The sequence below is a fragment of the Nyctereutes procyonoides genome, unplaced genomic scaffold (assembly GCF_905146905.1).
Source record: "Nyctereutes procyonoides isolate TBG_1078 unplaced genomic scaffold, NYPRO_anot_genome, whole genome shotgun sequence".
NCBI classification, from domain to species: domain Eukaryota; kingdom Metazoa; phylum Chordata; class Mammalia; order Carnivora; family Canidae; genus Nyctereutes; species Nyctereutes procyonoides.
In genome coordinates, this window is record NW_026575112.1 from 268,395 (window position 1) to 284,996 (window position 16,602).

The following is a 16,602-nucleotide window of genomic DNA, read 5'->3' on the forward strand; positions in this document are numbered from 1 at the left end:
TAGATGACCAATAATTCCTTTATCTTGAGTTTGGCAATCCTAAATCAGCTTATCATCAGGCTGTCATAAATCAAAGTTAGCTATATAGTTTGAGGATCTGTCCAGAGGGATGCATAATCAGTCAATATTTTTCTCATACTCTTAATGAAAAAATCTTCCCAAATGACCACTGTATCCTTGAGGTAGAAAATATAAACTCAATCCAATTGAACATTTCATTCTGAGGTAATATACTTTATTTCCCATTTAGCCTAGATTCTTGAAACAATTTGTTCAAGTTCTGTTATAATCACACATTTACTTACTTACTTGCCTCCTGGCTAGCCTACACATTCTTCATGATACAATCTTATTTATTGTTAATATGAAGTGACTGCTATAAAATATACATTACTCTGATTAATTCTATTCAATTTTGACTAAGGTTTTTTTCTTTTTAACCTCTACAATCCCAAATTCAATATGATTTGCTTATAGGCTCCAATATGACCTTTAATATCACTTGAGGGTTAAACTATCTGTCTACAATATTTATTCATTTATTCAACTGAAGTGGAGAAGAGTACAGGGAGATACAAGAGGAACTATTTTATCCAGAAAATGAAGGAAACACTCAGGTAAAACATTGCTACCTTTTGATGCTATAGTTGGACTAATGGAGTATTAAAGAAATATTTTTGGACCTAACTTTGCAACTGAAAAGTTAAAGACTAAGTGGGGATTTTGCACCCATTGGTTAAAGTTCTCTTCAGAGCACCTTTTACTTCTTTGTTCCTTAAGCTGTAGATCAATGGATTCAGCATAGGGATCACCAGAGTATAAAACACAGAAGCCATTTTATCAATATCAAAAGTATGGCTGGATTTGGGTTGCAGGTAAATAAAGAGTAATGTCCCATAGAACACAGTCACCACTGTCAGATGGGAGCTACAGGTGGAGAAGGCTTTGTATCTCCCTTCAGTTGAGTTCATTCTGAGAATGGCCACAAGAATAAACATATAGGATACAAGAACAATCAAGAGAGAAGAGAGCAAATTACAGCCTGAAAAAATTAAAATGATCAATTCTAACTCATGTGTGTCAGAACAGAGCAGGGATATGAGAGGAAGGCAGTCACAGTAAAAATAACTGATAATGTTAGATCCACAGAAGGACAGTTTAAATAACTTAATTGTGAGAAAAAGAGACACAAATGTGCTGTAGAGATAGGGAACAAGGACCAGCGCCCAACGTACCTTCTCTGCCATGATGACCACATACAAGAGAGGTTTGCAGATGGCTACATAGCGATCATAGGCCATTGCTGAAAGAATAAACAGTTCAGTGATGATGAAAATCTCAAAGACTGCCAGCTGGGTGGCACACCAATGGTAGGAGATTGTATTTTTGTGCACCACAAAATTTACCATCATTTTGGGGCCAATGACAGTGGAGTAACCAAGATCAGTAATTGACAAATGTCTAAGGAAAAAGTACATTGGAGTATGTAGCCTGGAGTCCAAATGGGTCAAGATAATTATGCCCAGATTGCCTGTCACTGTGACCAAGTATATGATGAAGAAGATTCCAAAGAGGGGTGCTTGAAATTGAGGGTTTTTGGTGATTCCCATGAGAATAAATTCAGTCACCTCACTCACTGCAGTATAATTCTGTTTATCCATATGGTTCATCTTGGCAAGCTGTGTAAGGTATAAAAGCACTATATTATATTGGGGATGCTATCTTCTAAGATAATTTAAAATATTATGCATGAAATACAAATATGCGTTTTTTAGATTTTTATTTATTTATTTATTTATTTTTTAAGGGAGGAGAAGAAGAGAGAGAGAGAGAGAGAGAGAGAGAGAGAGAGAATCTAAAGCAGACTTTGTGCACTGAATGTGGATCCCCATGCTGGGCTCAATCCCAAGACCCTGAGATCATGATTTGAGCCAAAATTAAGCATCAGACACTTAGCTGACTGAGCCACCCTGGCACCCAGATACAGATATACTTTATCATAAAATGTAAATGGAGACTCCTCTTACCATTAGGCTCGAACTACAAACATCTACACTCACATTTTAGTGTTAATGCCTGACAATCAGCTTTTTTGATTGTAATATAAATCCCTGAGATTAAGCTTTTCATTGCCAATGCATCAATTTCAAAAACATCCATCTCAAATAAGCATATTGCTAGCTACACAATTAGGTGAAGAGTCAGGCCTCCCTGCCCATGAGGTCTCTGTATATTTTGGAAAGCCCTGGGTGACCTAGAGGGCTGACTATTGGAGAGACCCTGCATTTCTCTTCCCAAGCTTTAATTCCTGCTCCTATTTTAAAATGCACCAATAAAGAGCAAACTAACAAAACTCTAGACCTTTCACCCTTGACCCCAATATAGGCAGAAATCCAGGTCCTCCAAGCCCTCTGAGACCAAGAGTAGCATGGGCCCACTGACATTCCTAGCTGATGACACCCCTGTGATAGAATGAGACCTACACACAGCATGCAGTGATGGAAACTTTGCTCAAGTATTCTTCAAAGTGGAAAAATACTTTTAAGTGATTGTTTTGATTCAGTGACCTGTTTTTTGGACCCACAGATGTTTTAAGTATATCAAAAGATGTATTATAGGTCAGCTTTTTAAAATTTTGAAGCAAAAAGAACGAATATCTACACTGAAACCATAAACCTTACCTTATTGACAATGATCATACCTGTTTAATGTGGGAAGATATAAAAAAAAAACCTTTCTAATGGTTGGTGGAGTGATGCATAAGGTGGTATTCAGGAAAACTCTGACTTTAAATATATATTTCAATATTCTCACCGTAATGTTGCTCAGTTCATTTACCCAGTAAAAAAACTAGTGGTGTGACTTGTTAATCTCAGAAATTTGTTATTAATATTTTGTACACATTTGCCATATTGGTATTTTTGCCTATTGAATCACATTTTATTTTATTTTTAAAGATTTTATTTATTTATTTGAGAGAGACAGAGACAGAGATACTGACAGAGAGCAGGAGCAGCAGGAGAGGGAGATGCAGGTTTCCTGCTCAGCAGGAAGCCCAATACAGGGCTCAATCCTAGGACCCCTAAGATCATGACCTGAGCCAAAGGCAGACAGTTAACCAACTGAGCCACTCAGATGCCCCTGAATCACTTTTTCTAATGATCTTCCAAACATACATTGCTCTTGTACTAAAAGGATTTGGCCATTCCAATTTTTTATTAATTCTCCATGGAAATTAATCTAAAGAGGCTTAGCAAGAAGAAGAATTTGGATAAATATGAAGTGTTGATAGAGAATTCACTATGTGCTGGGCACCTGTCTGAGCAATTTGCATATATTAACTCATATGATGCACACAATACCTCTAGGAAGTATAGAGTATGACCATATCCATTTGAAAGTAAAAAAAAAAAATTGACTTAACCAAGGTTACTCAGTAAGTAGTGGAGTCAAAATTCAAAAAAGTTATTCTGTCTTCAGAATATATTCTCATATAGATAATAACAGTCTCTCTCTATTAAGGTCACCCTGAGTCAATAGGAAATGAAAAGTGGAACAAGAAAAACAATAAGGTAAATAAGGATACACAAAGATTCCTGTTAAAATAGAGAACAGAGGCAGTAAATTATATAAAAACAAAGGTGGTCTAAGAAGCACAGCTCAGAGTACCAGAGAGTACAGAACAGGTCTCTCCTATACATGAATCCTATTACTGACAGAAAAGTCTATTGCAAAGGAAGAAAGTTTTGCAGAGCATAGTGCCCATCGAGACTTTGACGATAACCAGCTTAAGCTATATACTGACATTTTCAAAGGCCAGTGTTTTCTACTTACCTTACTAGAGAATCTACTATGACTTTTGTTTTAATCCTCACTGGTTGCTGCAGGGTGTATTTAAACACTTTCCTACCCCCTTGAGACTCATTTTGTTAAAATTTTAGTCTGACCCCAGAATAAAAAAAATGCATGTAATTACTTGAGGGACAGTATCATGAGTCTGTTAATTCTTAGAAGGTCCCATTGAGAAAAATTAAAAAGTATTTTGTACCTGTGTCTAATTGAATAAATAAATTGTACAGTATCACTAGACCCTGGAAATCATAAATATGCTTTGGTTAGCATCTTAGTTATACAATATCATGCACATATTGGGTATATTTCTCTCACATATGCAAACACACACACACACACACACACACACAAAATCCATGAGTAAATGAAAGAATGACTTTCTAGAAAAAGATTATGCAATTTTGGTTATACAGCATCCATTATCCAAAGATACTTTTACTGGACAATAAATTGATATAAGGCAATGTTTTATGATTTGTATTGTTGCTGACAATGTATCAGTGGTAAATCTTTTCTTTATCTGTTCACAAAATATCTTTCATCTCTCTCTCTTTTTTTAAAAGATTTTATCCATTAATTAATTCATGAGAGACAGAGAGAGAGAGACAGAGAGAGAGGCAGAAACACAGGCGGAGGGAGAAGCAGGCTCCATGCAGGAAGCCCGCCCAGGACTCAATCACAGGACCCCAGGATCACGCCCTGGGCCGAAGGCAGAGCTAAACCTCTGAGCTGCCGGGGCTGACAATCTCTATCTCTTTTTAATTTTTTTTTGTGATATTCACACACACACACACAGAGAGGCAGAGACACAGGCAGAGGGAGAAGCAGGCTCCATGCACCGGGAGCCCGACATGGGATTTGATCCCGGGTCTCCAGGATCGCGCCCCAGGCCAAAGGCAGGCACCAAACCGCTGTGCCACCCAGGGATCTCCTCTCTATCTCTTTTTAAGGATTTCTCTATCATTGGTTTAAGGATTTCTCTATCAAATTTGAATGTGATGTTGGTATAATTTCCTGTTTACCCTGCTTAGAATAATTTTAACTTTTTATATCATATATGTGTGTATACATACATATATATATACACATACTTATATATAAATATATACATATCATTGTTGTTTTAAATTAATTTGGAAAAAAAAATTGCAGCCAACATTTCTTGCAGTGGGGTTTCTGCTTCACATACTCTTTTTTTTTTTTCCTACTTGGACCTACATTTAAATATATAGTGTGCAGCTTGTTACTGTTCTACAGATCACTTTGACTATTTTCATAGTATTTATCCAACTTTTGTTTTCTCTATGGCTTCATTGGGATAGCCTCTATTGCGATATATTTAAGTGTAGTTGTCGCTTAACCACTGGGGTGTCAGCTGATGCTGGTCCTGGTGATATCTCCTAGGTGCAGTACCTTAACTGCTTGCATCATTGCTTGACACAGGCCCTTGCTTGACAAAGGCTCCTGCTTGACATGAGAGAGTCCATTTTGCTCTCTACACTCAGATTTGTTGGGGAACTGGGAATAGAAGTTAGGATGACAGAGTTAAGAGAAGACACAATCAATGGGACAACTGGAGCCAGTCATCATACACTTCAACCACAGTCCATGTAATGGTGAGATACCATGTTGGAGTGAGGGAGCTCCCTGTCCCTTGATATGAGGGTAAACCCATCAGGCTCCTACTAGAGTTGGAGGCTGGACTGGCACTGACCCTCCTCTGCCCCCATTACCTTAATTGTGATCTGTCATTCTCAATAAATCATTTAATTCCACTCTTACTAGGTAGGTTCACCTGAAATGTTTGTATTCATTCTCTTCATTTTAATACATATAGAATTTCCACTCACAGAATGCTAATCTAGAAAGAGGCTCTTTTCAGTATAGTAGCTATTAGCCATATGTAACTAGTGCTTCTGAGGAGCTGATATTTTATTTTCTTTTAATTACTTTAAACTTAAAAAGTAATAATTTCCTCAGTAATTGAGAAAAATTTTAGTATGTTTGAAGCATCTTAGGTATGTGAATCTCCTTTTCAACTATAAATTTTGTTATTTATTTATTTTTAAAGATTTATTTATTTATTTGGGAGAGAAAGAGCAGGCATGTGAGTGGGGGAAGTGCAGAAGGGAGGGAGAGAGAGAGAATCTCGAACAGACTCCCTGCTGAGTGCAGAGCCCAAAGTGGGGCTTGAACTCATGATCCTGAGATCACAACCTGAGTCAAAATCAAGAATTGGACACTTAACAAACTGAGCCACCCAGGTGCTCCTCAATTATAAATTTTATAAGATCAAAATACAGATTAAGGATTTCCCCTGAAAACTAAATGTTCCTGTGAAAACTGGAATGTTCTCTAAGTGTAAAGTATTCAATTTTGAAGACAGCACAAAAAGAAAGAAAATGGAAACTATTTCGTTAACATTTTCCATTCAATTATATATTGAAATTGTATTTTGGATATATAGGGTTAAATAAAATATATTATTAAAGTAAAAAAAAAAGCGTAGTTGTCATTTTTTTCAGCTCCTGTTACTCTCATCCAATATATATTTGTTTGCATCTAATATTGTATTTTTATTTATAGAAGTTCCATTTGGCCATTTAAAAAATTTTTATTTGTGTCCTCAAAATGTGAGTGCTCTTATTCAATCATTCAGTATATTGGACATATTTATAATATGTTTTAAATCCTTGCCTAATAATTCTATCATCACTGTCATTTCAGGACCTATTTAAATCATCTCCTGGTGAGGTCATTTGTTTCTGCCTTCATATATGTGCAGTATTTGTGATTGGATACTGAATATTGTGAATTTTATATTAATGAGTAGTATAATTTTTTTGTCTTCCTAAGATATTAAGTTATAAACCATGTTAAACAATGTTAATAATGTTATAAACAAGGATTACCTGACTTTTTTTGAGACTTATTTTCAAACTATCCGAATAGGAATCTAAAGCAGCTTTTACCTCTGAGACTTCTATTGGATGCTTGCGTGTTGAACATGGGCTCTACACTCTAGTTTTCTCATGTCTTTGTGCCCTGTGTGAACTCTGGAATTGTTCAGTTTACAATTCCATGCTTCTTCTTTTAACCACCTTTGGTTTTTCACTGTAGGCATGCCCAAGTTAGTGTTGAGCCACAAACTCAAGAAGACTTTGTAATGTAATTACTTTAAATGTAAATAAGTTAAATTATCCAAAGGTAGGGATTGACAGAATGAATTAAAATATTATGATACCACTATACATTATCTGCAGGAGACTCACTTTGTTTATAGCTCGTTGTGGGTTCAGAAAATGCAGTGAAAACAAGATTCAGAAGATACCTACATCCCCCCAACCAAAAAATAAAAATAAATACAACAACAACAAAACTGACAGAAACAAATACACACTTGGTTTACTGATGCTGTATTTAATAAAGATTTTCAGTGGGACAAATGTGAGGTCCAATGGGATAACTAAAAGAAACTTTGAACCAAAGGCAAGGAATGTTTTGGGTAAGTTCATTTAGTTAAGATCCAAACTAAATATATATAAATATATTGGCTAAATCTAAGAGAAACAATTTGTGCATTGTCTTTGTTCTGGAGCCACAAAGTATGTAATTATATTCATTAGATAGATTATTAAGTGACATTTGCCTTTATCATAGTTTATTAGAACAATATTCCATAGAATTTTAGATACGAAGTTTGCATTGATTATTAAAGAACCTGCGGAAAGCATTTTTTACCTCTTTGTTCCTTAGGCTGTAGATTAAGGGGTTAAGCATGGGAATCACTAAAGTGTAAAATACGGAGGCCATTTTGTCAGTTTCAAAAGAATGGGCAGATTTGGGCTGCATGTACATAAATAGCAGAGACCCATAGAATACAACTACCACTGTCAGATGAGAACCACATGTGGAGAAAGCTTTTTTCCTGCTCTCTGTAGAATGGATTTGAAATATGCATGTCAGAATTAGTATGTAGGACACTAGGACTACCAGCAGGGAAGAGATCAAATTCAATGCTGAAAATAGTATGATCAACAATCCTATTTCTTGTGCATTTGAGCAGAGTATAAGTAACAAGGGAACATCATCACAATAGAAATGATTGATAACATTAGATCCACAGAAGGTCAGTGTGAAAATCTTAATAGTGAACATTAGAGCCTGAAAGGTACTGTAGAGGTATGGAATGCCCACCAGCATGTGGCAAAGTCTCTGGGACATAATAACGTTATAGAGCAAAGGGTTACAGATGGCCAAATAGCGGTCATAGGCCATAGCTGACAAGATGAAAAATTCACTGATAATGAACATAAGGAAGAAAGCCAACTGTGTGGCACATGCATTATAAGAAATGATATTTTGGTCCACAACAAAATTTACCAGCATCTTGGGACAGATGACAGTAGAATTACCAAGGTCAATGAAAGCCAGGTGTTTGATAAAAAAATACATAGGTGTATGGAGGTGGGAGTCCACCTGGATCAAGGTGATCATGCCCAAATTTCCCACCACTGTGATCATGTAGATGATGAGGAAGACCCCAAAAAGGGGAACTTGAAGCTCAGGCTGCCGTGTGACTCCCATCAGAATGAACTCAGTCACTGACGTTAGGTTCTGTTGACCCATTGAGTCCAGTTAGCTATTCTGGGAAGAAAGAGGTTGCTATCAGCTTTCATGTAGTATCATTTAAACAAATTATAATATTTGTAGACAGAATGTAGATTTTTCTTTGTAATAGGGATAGAAAAATAAATCCCACATCTGATTTCGAACTAAAATAAATGATAGAATCTTTTACTTCTCAGCAGGAAGGATCCATATGAAACCCATGCACTGATATGGATGATTAAACTCTAAATAGAGTCAGCATACCCACCGATTTTATTTTATTTATTTATTTATTTATTTATTTATTTATTATTCATTCATTTATTTATTTATTTATTTTTATACCCACCGATTTTAAAATAACATTGATATAGATTTATTTGACTATTTCATCCACACAATTATATCACAATTTTTCTTTAGTACACTTCCAATTTTGTATGAGAATTCCAGTGACATTTTGATATTCTTAAAGAAAGAAGCAGAAGTAATATGGAGCTAATGAAGTTTGAGATTTAAGTTTCCTCATTAGCATTTTCCCCTGGGTGGGGACTTAACAATGACTAATAAAGTGATTTACCTTTATAAAAGTTAAAAATGTAAAATATTTTCACCTTGGTCAATTAAGCCCACTTTCTCTCTCCATTCCAACCTCTGCTACATCAGACTTCAGCTAATATCAAGTTGCATTGGCATGTCTGCAGGAATTTGTGGGATCCATTTAAGGGGAGATTGAGTAAATAATACTTTATTTGATGGTTAGTGAGTATATCTATATGTTTCAAAAATCAATGATATTTATCACAGAATAGTGTTATCCATTCTGGTGTAAGAACAGCTTCTAAGAACACCTCTACCACCCAAAAGACTGAGATATATATAGAATTTCATTAATAAAAGCATATTGATAGATTTGATGATGCTTTTGACTATTAATTTGTTTACAACTAAACTTTTAAGATTACTTTTCCACTCTAAGTAAATATTTACATTTATATTACAACTTACATGTATCATTTTTATTTCCTTTTTTAAAAAAAATAAACTCTCAAATTACTATAAGCTTCAAAATGCACAAGATTTGGATCCATTCCTGGGGTGCCCGGTGGTGAATTTGATTAAGCATCTGACTCTCAGTTTTGGTTTAGGTTGTCATCTTGGGGTCATGAAATCTGGCCCAGTGTCAGGCTCTGGGCTCAGCAGGGGTCTGCTTAAGACTCTCTCTCCTTCTTCCTCTGCTCATCCCCCCTCGTCAAATAAATAAATAAGTCTTTTTAACTTTATTCTTTTTTTATTTTTTAAAGATTTATTTGTTTATTTATTCATGAGAGACACAGAGAGGCAGAGACATAGGCAGAAGGAGAAGCAGGCTCCATGCAGGGACCCAATGTGGAACTCCATCCCACAACTCTGGGATCACGCCCTGAGCTGAAGGCAGGCACTCAACCACTGAGCCACCCAGGCATCCCAAATAAGGTGGTTTTTTAAAATTATTTTATCTATTTATTTGACTGAGATAGAGTGAACACACATATGTGCATGAGTGGGGCAAGGGGCAGAGGAAGAGAGAGAAGCATGCTCCCCTCTGAGCAAGGAGCCAGGCGGTGGGGCTCCATCCCAGGACCATGGGATCATGATTGGGATGATGACCTGAGCCAAAGGCAAACATTTAACTGCCTGAGCCACCCAGGCACTCCAATAAATAAATCTTTAAAAACAAACAAACAAACAAACAAACAAAACAGACTGGGATCCCTTCCTGCTAAAATATACAGTTTATATCAATATTCAGGAATTTTGAATATTGAATTTTATATACTATATTTCCTCTACTATAATTATTTATATGCATAGATTAATCCTTCCACTGTGGATATGATGAAGCATTTAACATATTTATTTGAGCACTTATTATATTAGCTTATTTCTTGAACTGTAAAATGGTACAGTGTGAGTATAGCACTGTGATTTGCAAAACTTTCAGTGATAAGTCTTTCCTTTATCATTTCATAAAATTTACACAGGAAGTCAATAAAACAAAGTGATTGAAGACAGTGAAACTGCTTTAGCTTAACCCATCTGGATTCCTTCCTTTCACACTCAGTTTCTCAGTGAACACATGGAACTCTGTAAGCATGACTTTCCACTAGAGAAATAATTGGAGTTGAACAGATAAAAAGAATAGAATTACTATAATGTAACGAGATGTCTAGCTTTAGCCTGCACAACGGTCTGTCCGAATGAGTCAATGTACACACTTCTGCCAATCAAAGGGAACTCCGGGAGCCTACCACAAGGTCAGCTAGAGCTTGAAGCTACTTGGTGGCAGTTGTCAGAACTCTCAGAATCTGCTAGTTTTTAGTGTCAAGTGAGCCAATTTGATCCCAGGAATGGGGATGGAGGAGTGAGGGAATACTGGAGATTGGTGAGCCGCTTCTACCCCATTTTGACAGATACTGTCTGCTGTTTTTCCATTGGGTCCCACCCTCCTTTCAGGGCATTTCGTTTTTCACAAATAAGCACCAAGTTTTGCAGGAGATGCTAGGATGGATATTCCTGCAGAATGAAAAATGCACTGAGCTAACAAAGGGATTCAGAATCCCAGTACTTGTCCTAACACTTTGAAGTCTTTAATGTATTGCTAATAATTATTCTAGTGTTTGTTGATTTCATTTCCCTTTTCGGTATCAGTTATTACCTCCCTCTGAAGACTTCTGGATTCTTTTACCCTGCCTACTCTTTTTTTTCATATTAATTTTTATTTTATTATGGTAAGAATATTTCACAAGAGATCTATCTCATTAAAAGGTGTTTAAATGTACAATAGAGTATTGCTAACTATAGGCACAATGTTGTATAACACATCTCTACATCTTATTCATCTTGTGTTAACTGGAACTTTATGCCTGTTGATTAGTAATTCCCCATGTGATCTAGGAACCCTACTTCTGAGTATTTATCAAAAGAATTACTATCAAGATTTTAAATAGATATTAATACCCTGTCCATTCTTCTTATTTTGAAATGGATTTCTGACGAGTTTTGAACATCATGATGTAAATGTTTTAAATACTTCCATTAGAGAAGGCAGTATATAAAATGTATGCAAAGGGATGACTTTTCAATCTTTAGACATGGTAATATTAGTAAGGAGTTATATTAGGTTCTGAGCTTTCTCCATAACTCTTAGAAGTCATTCTATATTTTGCCAGGCTACTCAATCAGTTTGTAAAGCCCATTCTGCACAAATGAACAAGTAGTAAGCATCTAGTTGAGAAAACAAATGAACAACTTAAAATATCTACAAGCTCATGACTGTGAGTCCTTATATTAAAATTATATGTAGTTTATAAAATACTGCATGGGAAATATATATCTTAGAATATTCTTTTTCAAATATTTCACTAGATATATTTATCTGAAAGAATATTATTAAACATCACATAAGACATATACTAAAAATTATTTGTTGTTTATCTGAAAGTCATTTGTAACTTGGCATTCTGTATTTTACTTAGAAATCCTAACCTTAATAGTTTCTAATTGATGAGACCAGTGATGCTTTTTTTCAGATAATGTCCTCCTCACTTCTAATATCCAAATTCCACTGTTGATTCTCACAAAGCAAATGGATCTATGACATCTAGTCAATTCATATAATTTTTTAAAAAAGATTTTGTTTATTTATTCATGAGAGATACAGAGAGAGGCAGAGACATAGGCAGAGGGAGAAGCAGGTTCCCTGCGGGGAGCCTGATGTAACACTTGATCCCAGGACCTCAGAATCATGACCTGAGCCAAAGGCAGATGCTCAATCTCTGAGCCACCCAGGTGTTCCAATTCATAAAATTTAGAGCCCCCAAAAGACCATTCCATTCCAGGAAAACTCCAATTAAAAAAATATAATGAATTTTTGTGGTGTAGTGAGAAGAATCAGCTGTCACAGACAATAATAGCATCCATTGTCAGAAGCAGGAATCATGGGAAATTACCAACACCCAGGTGATAATCAAAATGAACAAGTCTTATCCACTCACCGTTCAACAATTGGGTTTTCTTCTTCTAGATTACTTTTATTTTTTTCTTTGGGTTGGGAGAATTTATGCTTCTCTTCTCCTTATGATGCTCCCTGAGAAAGCCATATGTAAATTCATTCAGATGATGATGCCCAAATCATCTGAGAGAGTTTTTAAAAATTGCTTTGTGTTTCCTACTAATTATCCAGGACATCCTACATATTCCCTAGTGAAAAACTGTAAGGGATGATTTAAGGAAAGGAACAAAACAACATAAATGCTCTGTACAGTTCCACAGAGACTTATGTGATATAAATGCACTCATTCACACAATGATTACAGTAACAATGGAAAATATTTTGACATGGCTTTATCCCAGTAAAATTGGAATAGTTCCAAAAATCATGGATAAATTTGAAAATAGTATCATAGTCAGAAAGGATTTTTCTTTGAATTTATTATTCACATACAAATATATTAGTGGCCACTGGGTTAAAATATATCATTTAACTTAAGTAAGTTAGGTATTACTATTATTGTATTCAGAGGACACCAAGCTTAGATGATTTGCTCAAAGTCGCACAGTTGACAAGTAGAAGATTTGATATTAAAACCCTCATCTTTAAATGACTGATATACATGCCTTGTCCTTTCATATGGCAAATCTGTAACAATTATTGTAATGCAATGAGTTACTATAATGATTGGCTCAACTACAGTGTTTCCTGAGCTCAGATCCAATCAACCTTGGATATTTCCACCAATCTTAGATGTTTAGTGCAACCTCATTAAGAGTTAAATCTATTGTCCTGTTTTCAAATGCACTAGTTCTTTTACTGCAGTGTCTAGTCTGCTGTTAAAAAAGTGAACACAAAATATTCATGTCTAATGGTACCTCCGGCCCATAGAAACTCATTCAGGCTCTCTATCATAATTCCTGTTTCTCTTTTTAATGTACATATTTGCGTTTAAATTCTTGCAAGTATTTGCAACTGTTTTAAAGTCCTTTTCTGCTAATTCTACTATATCTGTTATTCCTAGGTCTAGTACTGATGATTTGTTTTTCTTGGGATTATGAATACCATTTTCCTACTTCTTCAACCTGCTGAGAAATAGAACTTTGGATGCTAAACAACAAACATTCTACAGTTGAGTGGGAAATTTTTAAATCTTTCTTTAAACAGTGTTGTTTTATTTTGGCTGGGAGTTTATTTACTTTTATTTACTTGCAAATCTACTTAATCGTTTTGAGACTTAATATTGAGCTCTGTTAGAAGTATAGGGAATCCTTTCCTCTGGGGCAAGTTCTCTCTTTTGCTGTCTCCACTGGAAGCCTGAGATATTCAGCTTCCTCAAAAGGCTTGACAGAATTTGAATGTATCCCACCCTGGGTGAATCACTAGTTTTCATCATACAGATCCCTGGTAGTTGCTCCTGATCTGGGCTTATGGGGTCTCACCTTAATATGTATACTTTAGAGTCATTCAAAGTCTCAAATTCCATGCTAACATCTTAATCACTTTTCCTAGGTCTTCGCACTCAGTACTGAGCCTCAGTACTCAGCTTGCACATTCTGGGCACCTCAGCCCTTCCTGATCTGATTTTGTGCTTTCACTTCAACTTGACTAATGTCCATGTGCCCCAATCACTGCCCCATGTCAGAAATTAGTAAACTTGCCCTTTCTGTCTCAGATCATAGTCCTGAACTGCCATTCGTCAAATATCTGAAAACATTTGTTACACATGTGTTGTCCTATTTGCCAGTTGTTTTCAGGAGCAGAGTTATTAAAATCCAAGATTCCAGTTACACAGATTGACAACAGCCCTCAGGAAACACATGCTAGCAATTATCCCTTATCAATCTGATTTTTAACATCCTTCTCATTATCCTCCATGATCATTATCCACTTTTTTTCCCAGATTTTCCAGATTTCTATATATTCTGATGCAAGTGTCTTTGGGATGGTATTTATTCTCCAAACTTTCTAAAAATTAGTATTCCATTATTTTTTATAACCCCTTATTTCTACTGTGTAATGTAATGCCTAGAATATATCATCCAACAGTAAATATTAGTTTGATGAGTGTAAGTGATGTGGGAAGCAAAGGCAAAAGAAACAAAATTTCCTTACTACCTATAGTTCATTGACAAACTCTTGAAACAAATAGAGTAACCTTCCTCTGGGAGCTCAGCTGCCTTGATGTTAATACTTTGCTAAGGGCAAAAGGTAGTCTTAGTTTATTATCCCAATGCCCCATGATCCCATAAGTCTACTTTAACATAAAAAGATTTCTCTGGAAACTTCCTTTATCTCTACTCCCCCAAGATATATGTTAGCAATGATCTTCTAAGGATATAACCAACTGATCTACCTCTGAAAAGTCTCAGGACTGAGTTTTTACTAACCGGTAATAAATGATCTTTTCCTAACAACAGCTAGCCCTCTCAAGGTCCTGAAAACATTGTTTCCAAAACACCTGTCCTTAACCCCATCCCAACTAGAAAATATAATCAGCCACTCCTCATGATCTCAGTACAGCTCTTCCTGTCCAAGGGTCCTGTTTTAATAAAACCATCTCTTTGCACCAAAAACATCTTAAGAATTATTTCTTAACTGTTGGCTCTGATCACCAACATCCTCCCTACATCACAAGCACTAACTCTAAACTGGATTTCTAGCAAGATTTTTCCCAACCCATTCTGCATGTTAAACTGAAAATAGAGATAGGTGTTCTATCACCATCAGAATTTGTTTGTTTAGTGTGTGTATGTGTTGCTTTTAAAGTAGTAACATTTGTCAGTTGCCTCATCTTAAATACAGTTTGTATTTATAAAGTTTGTAACAAGTCTAGAAACATCTATTTATCATTTAGTTAATTCACTTTTCTATTGAACAGTTTATATTCATTATTGTTCCTATTATATTTTACTGATTTTCAAAAATCTCCCCATCTTTTGTTTGATATTTCCTTAAGTTCTTTATAACATTTTAGTTAATTATGCACGTTAGGGAGATATATGAATCATGGGAAAATGTAAAGTCCCTTGAGAAACCGTGTTTCCTAAGGTTTCATCAGTTGTGCTATAATGTGAAAGCAATACTAGAGCTCCTTAGAGGCCCATGTAAAGTGTATATATACATATATTCACACCTGTATCCAAAGTTGTCCTCTTAGAGGAAAAGAATGAAATATGTTAAAACTATTTATTAGTTTGTTATTCTGTTTGTTGTTCATTAATAGATAAGATTTGATTTCAATTACTTTACTTGGGGTTATCTTCAGATACATACTATTAATGTAATAGCTCTGTATATCATATAATCATTAACTTAATTTGTTTTTGACTAAAGAAAGAGTGGAAAGCCAGGGAAAGGGAATGAAATTTTAAAGCTAAAGGTTTAAAATATTTTTTTGGTAAGTTGAATTTATTTTGTAATTTTTTTCTTTTTTATTTAAATTTCCTCATATTGAGCTGATTAGTCAGAAAATTTGTCTTAAATCTAATAGAATCATATGAGTGTTAAAAATGTTAGAGTTCATTTCATCTAACTGCACATCCTATCATCCCATTCTACTTTAATATCACCTTAAATTTTGCAGAGGATGGCATCCCTGAAAACATGATATAATTGAATTTCTAAATTCCATTTGGAAATGCCATTTCTATGTTTACAACAAAACCTGTGTACAATACATAATCCTTCCTTGAGGAAATGTTTTTCAACTGGTGTTCTGAAAAGATGAGTCAGATAGTTACATGAGAACTCTAACCAATACAACTTTCTGCAGTGATGGACATTTCTATAATTTGTTCTGTCCAGGATAATGATTACTAGTCACATATAGATATTGAGCATTTGAATGGGGAATAGATTACAGAATTGAAATTTTGTTCAATTTCAGTTTCTATACAAATAGTCACATGAATAGCTACTGCATAAGATAGTTCAGAATATGATGGACAAATGTTATATTCAGTTTTGAAAAGTCTGGGGTTAACATTATTTGCATGTATTTGGTAAGTGTTTTGGTAGTTTCTAATTAGCATATGAGAAATCATGAAAATTTATGGGGTAATTTATCAAAGGAAAAGTTAAACCATTCAATTGCATTTACATTT

At 35.2% G+C, this 16,602-nt stretch overlaps 2 protein-coding genes across 2 annotated transcripts; both read right to left on the reverse strand.

Moving 5' to 3' along the window:
* Positions 1 to 710: 710 nt before the first annotated feature.
* On the reverse strand, positions 711 to 1,670 carry LOC129514924 (olfactory receptor 8K1). Its single transcript, XM_055333614.1, has one exon. It carries the CDS (start codon positions 1,668 to 1,670, stop codon positions 711 to 713), a length of 960 nt encoding a protein of 319 aa, XP_055189589.1.
* A 5,869-nt stretch (positions 1,671 to 7,539) lies between these two features.
* Positions 7,540 to 8,481, reverse strand: LOC129514925 (olfactory receptor 8K5). The gene has a single exon (XM_055333615.1). The coding sequence runs from the start codon at positions 8,479 to 8,481 to the stop codon at positions 7,540 to 7,542; it is 942 nt and encodes a 313-aa protein (XP_055189590.1).
* Between the last annotated feature and the right edge of the window lie 8,121 nt (positions 8,482 to 16,602).

Coding starts and splice junctions, on each gene's coding strand:
- LOC129514925 (XM_055333615.1), bottom strand. CDS start 8,481: ATGGGTCAACAGAACCTAACGTCAGTGACTGAGTTCATTCTGATGGGA.
- LOC129514924 (XM_055333614.1), bottom strand. CDS start 1,670: ATGAACCATATGGATAAACAGAATTATACTGCAGTGAGTGAGGTGACT.